General features: G+C 34.7%; 1 protein-coding gene across 1 annotated transcript; it reads left to right on the top strand.

Annotated features, from left to right (window-relative positions):
• Positions 1–1,112: 1,112 nt before the first annotated feature.
• Positions 1,113–2,537, top strand: LOC115212178 (general transcription factor II-I repeat domain-containing protein 2A-like). Its single transcript, XM_029781016.1, has one exon. It carries the CDS (start codon positions 1,113–1,115, stop codon positions 2,535–2,537), a length of 1,425 nt encoding a protein of 474 aa, XP_029636876.1.
• Positions 2,538–4,852: the final 2,315 nt, after the last annotated feature.

The raw sequence follows: 4,852 nt of genomic DNA, 5'->3' as shown, positions 1-4,852 counted from the left end.
AAATATACTTTACACCCCTTTTAATACGTTTGACAAATATAGTACAGCAAATAGACGCAAGACAACGCTAATTGATTTGCCATCAATTAATGTCTTTAAATTGCGCCGGCGAATTAAAAATTTATACACTAAACTTTAGTGTAAATATAGGTTCTTTTCCACTCCCCCCGTTTTAACTGACCCATCAGAACCACCATAAAATGAATTAACTTCGCTATGGAGCTACCTATCATTCATCTTAGATAATAGGCGATTGTCAGTGAGATGGATGGTGCTGCTTACAATGAAGCAGAGATTCAATTTCTAGCTTTATTGATGTCGCAGAAAAGTCAACCTATTCCGTCAACTGTCGAGAGAGCAGATACGACAAGTATGACGTTAATAAAAGTCCCGTGCCTAGTATAATAAAAGAAGACAAATATCGATTTATCGATGTTACCTACATCTCACGAGCGATGAATAGAGAGGGTTGAGCCTGACGTTGTGTGGTGGTTTCTAATCCTGGTGCAGTTGCCAATCAGCGTGGAGTAAAGTTCGATGCGCATTCCGTCAGTCAGCACAGACTTGGCGTTTTCGTTGTGCACAAGTGTGAGTCATTTGTCGTCGTCGCTGCCGAAGTGAATGCACGTATCGAGTGACCTGTGAATATTGTTTTTACTTGTTTCGTCCTTTTACATATATCGTCGAGCAAAATCTGTCGACCCATGGTAAAAATGTTAGCTCAAGGAAGAAAACGAAAAATCGACTCTGAGCGTAGAGTTTTTAAGGAACAATGGAACATAGACTATTTTGTCATAGAGTCAAACAACAAGGCACTATGCGTTATATGCACTGACACAATTGCAGTACTTAAAGAGTACAACATTCGGAGACATTATGAAAAAAAGCATTCATCACAGTACTACCAATTCATTGGACAGCTACGTAAAGAGAAATTTGACAAATTAAAGAAGAATTTATCATCAATGCAGTTTGTTTTCAAGAAGAAGGCTGTAGAAAAAGAGAGAGCAACAAGAGCAAGCTTCAATGTTGCTAACCTTTTGGCGAAGAAAGGTAAGCCATTTACAGATGGTGAACTTATTAAAAAGTGCTTGAATGAGGTAGCTAAGGAAATGTGTCCAGAAAATGTAGATTTATTTTCCGCAATTAGTCTTTCTGCGAACACTGTTGCTCCTAGGGTTGAACATATTGAAAGAAATATTAAATCACAGCTAAAAGACAAAGCCAGCAAGTTTGTATGCTTTTCTGTTGCACTTGATGAGTTAATTGATGTATCAGACACATCCCAATTGTTATTGTTCATCAGAGGAATAAATGCCAATTTTGAGATTACTGAGGAACTTGTATCTGTGCACAGCATGCATGGAACAACAACAGGCATAGATATTTTTAGAGAAGTGGAAAAGTCAGTGGCTGAGTATGATTTGGAATGGAAAAAATTAAAATGCATAACAACAGATGGTGGCAGAAATATGTGTGGAACTAAAAAGGGCTTAGTTGGGCAAATTAACAAAGTAATTGAGAATTCCGGTGGATTGAAACCTTTGGTATTGCATTGTATTCTTCATCAGCAAGCACTGTGTGGAAAGCATCTTGATTTATCATCTGTATTAGATCCTGTGATTTCCACTGTTAACTACATAAGATCTCATGGACTCAAACATCGCCAATTTCGTGATTTCTTGGAGGAAATGAATGCTGAGTTTCCAGACCTACCTTACTATACTTCAGTAAGATGGCTTAGCTATGGAAGAATTCTGGCTAGATTTTTTGAGCTTCGAACTGAAATTGAAATATTTTTAAATGAGAAAAACCATTCACAGGTGTTGCTCAAAGACAGTGAATGGCTCTGGAAATTAGCATTTTCAGCCAATTTAACTATGCATCTCAATGATTTCAACCTACGGATACAAGGTGAAACTTCACTCATCTGTGATTTGTACTCAAAGGTGAAAGCTTTTCGTAAGAAATTAATACTATTTGAAAGTCAGTTAACAAGAAGCTGCTTTACTCATTTTTCACAATGTGACAAATATAGACAGGAAGCTGCCACTCCATTTCCAAACTTGTTTGCTCAAGATGTCATTTTAGCTTTGAAACAACAGTTTGAAGAACGTTTTTCTGATCTTGATGCATGTTCTTCAAAACTAAGAATTTTTGAAAATCCATTTAACTCTGTTATTGGAGACTTACCTTCTGAGTTACAAATGGAAGTTATTGATTTGCAATCCAATGACATCCTGAAGGACAAATATAAAGAGGGAAATTTGATTGAATTCTACAAATGCCTTCCATCCGACCAATTTCTTCATTTAAGGAGGTTTGCCTGTGAATTCATTTCAGTTTTTGGCACCACATATTTGTGTGAGAAGACTTTTTCAAAGATGAAATACACAAAATCCTGCTACAGATCACAATTGTCTGATGAACATTTAAATGCATTGCTTGTTATTGGAACCACTCATTTTGAACCTCAGTTGGACAAAATTTTGTCAGAAATGAAACAATTTCATGTTTCCCCTATTGATCAAAGTTAAAAAAAACATGTTAATTGTTACTGATATTATATACATTGTGATTATGTACTGAATAAATAACCTTTTTTAATTATTAATTCACTATTTATTTATATTATTTTGGTAAAATAAATAATTTAGAACCTTGGCCCCCGTAGCTTTAAAAATTCAGCAATGTGGCCCTCCGCTGGAAAACTTTGGAGACCCCTGATCTAAACCAATCATCTCCTATCTTCCTGTCACCCATGATATGCTTCACTTCTCAGGCCCCTCCCTGTACTAAACACTTTATCCAGTTCTTACTTTTTAATCATCATGCCCACACACACTTGAAATTCACTCTATGCAATGTTTTCCCAAGAGATACCAACCAATAGATACTCAAATCTAATCATTAATCACATCAGTCTCACCTGTATGATAAGTCATGGGTACTGTCCCTCCGCCTCTTCTGAGAAACTTACAAAAATATTGAAATAAATCAAATATGGGTGTGTGTGGTTTGTATATATCTTATTGTTAACTTTGTGAGGTTGACAGTGGCTTTGGTGTATTTATATATATATAGAAGGTCGAAAAGGAACACACAAGTTGATATATATGGAAAAAAATATCAAGGTAGAAAATGCTAAAATAATTTTATAAAAAACATTTTAGTACTGGTTTCAGTCATTGAGACATTTTCAATTGTAAGTATGGAAAACAATTAAATTTTGGAAAAATTAAAAGAAAAGTTTTTTAAAAGAATATTTGCATAGTATTCAAATACAAGGAACATTTTCCTTGTTTCTGTCTATCTCTGTCTCTCTTGTTTACTCTCGTCGGTTCAAGTTTGTTGTGAATTCTTGGTAAGGAAGAAGAAGAAGAAGAAGAAGAAGAAGAAGAAGAAGAAGAAGGAAGAGGAGGAGGAGGAGGAAGAAGAAGAAGAAGAGGAGAAGGAGAAGAAGAATAATAATGCAGGAGTGCCATGATAGTAGTATGTTAAATGGTCAAGTGCCCTGAAAGTGACCCGTTGTGGATGGTAGTAGTGATTGAATTCTTGAGACATCTCTTTTGAATGTTTTGTTTATAAAATTTGCATAGGTGTTATTCGAAACAGTAATGGTGGTAAAGTTAGGAAGGAGGTAGCGGAGAGGAAGAAGACAAAGAAGAAGAAGGAGAAAGAGAAGAGAGAATAAGAAGGAATGTAGGCAGTATGATAGTAGTAGGGTGTTAAATGGTCAAGTGACCATTCTTCTTATGTGTTTAAATGCACACTGTATTTATATGAATAATATATAGTCTACTGACTAAATATTTACACGCTAGGCCACTGGTAATGGAAGTTTCTAATATTTCTGATTAACCTTTGATATTATTAATATATATATATATAATATATATATATATATGTATGTATGTATGTATATATATGTATGTATATATGTATATATATGTATGTATATATATATATAATATATATATATATATATATATAATTAATCAATATAGGGTGGCAAAAAAATTTTGTAGAATTTTTTTGCCACCAGCGGCCTAGTGGGAAAAAATTAAATAGTCATAGACCATTTTTAAGTTCAACATCACAATCAAGGAACGGCCATAATAGGCCATTCACCCACTAGAAATAACAGCCAAAGCTTCAACCGCAAATAAAAATCAATTCCGTAAACCAGGAGAAAATTAAAAAACATTTACCCTGTAATTTCTTATACGATGCACCGTTTCATCTACTGTTTAATGGTAAACTAACCTGATTAAATTAAATCAAGCCAATCTTCCATAGGCCCTTAGATTCATCAGTAAGAAATAGCCAAGTCGGAGCAGATATTTTCACGAGGCATTTCCGACCCTGCCTCGGCAATATCTGACCTAAAATTTTCAAATCATCGCACTCGCGCCAAATTTATCGGCAGCAAATAAATATAAGCCGCCGATTCCATTACGGAATTAACCAGAAAATTCATAATTAATCAATATAGGGTGGCAAAAAAATTTTGTAGAATTTTTTTGCCACCAGCGGCCTAGTGGGAAAAAATTAAATAGTCATAGACCATTTTTAAGTTCAACATCACAATAAAGGAACGGCCATAATAGGCCATTCACCCACTAGAAATAAAAGCCAAAGCTTCAACCGCAAATAAAAATCAATTCCGTAAACCAGGAGAAAATTAAAAAACATTTACCCTGTAAAGGCTATTTCTTACTGATGAATCTAAGGGCCTATGGAAGATTGGCTTGATTTAATTTAATCAGGTTAGTTTACCATTAAACAGTAGATGAAACGGTGCATCGTATAAGAAATTACAGGGTAAATGTTTTTTAATTTTCTCCTGGTT

The sequence above is a fragment of the Octopus sinensis genome, linkage group LG5 (genome assembly GCF_006345805.1).
Source record: "Octopus sinensis linkage group LG5, ASM634580v1, whole genome shotgun sequence".
In the NCBI taxonomy this organism is placed as follows: domain Eukaryota; kingdom Metazoa; phylum Mollusca; class Cephalopoda; order Octopoda; family Octopodidae; genus Octopus; species Octopus sinensis.
Note: the sequence above shows the minus strand (reverse complement) of the source record. Positions and strands in the feature narration are given on the sequence as shown.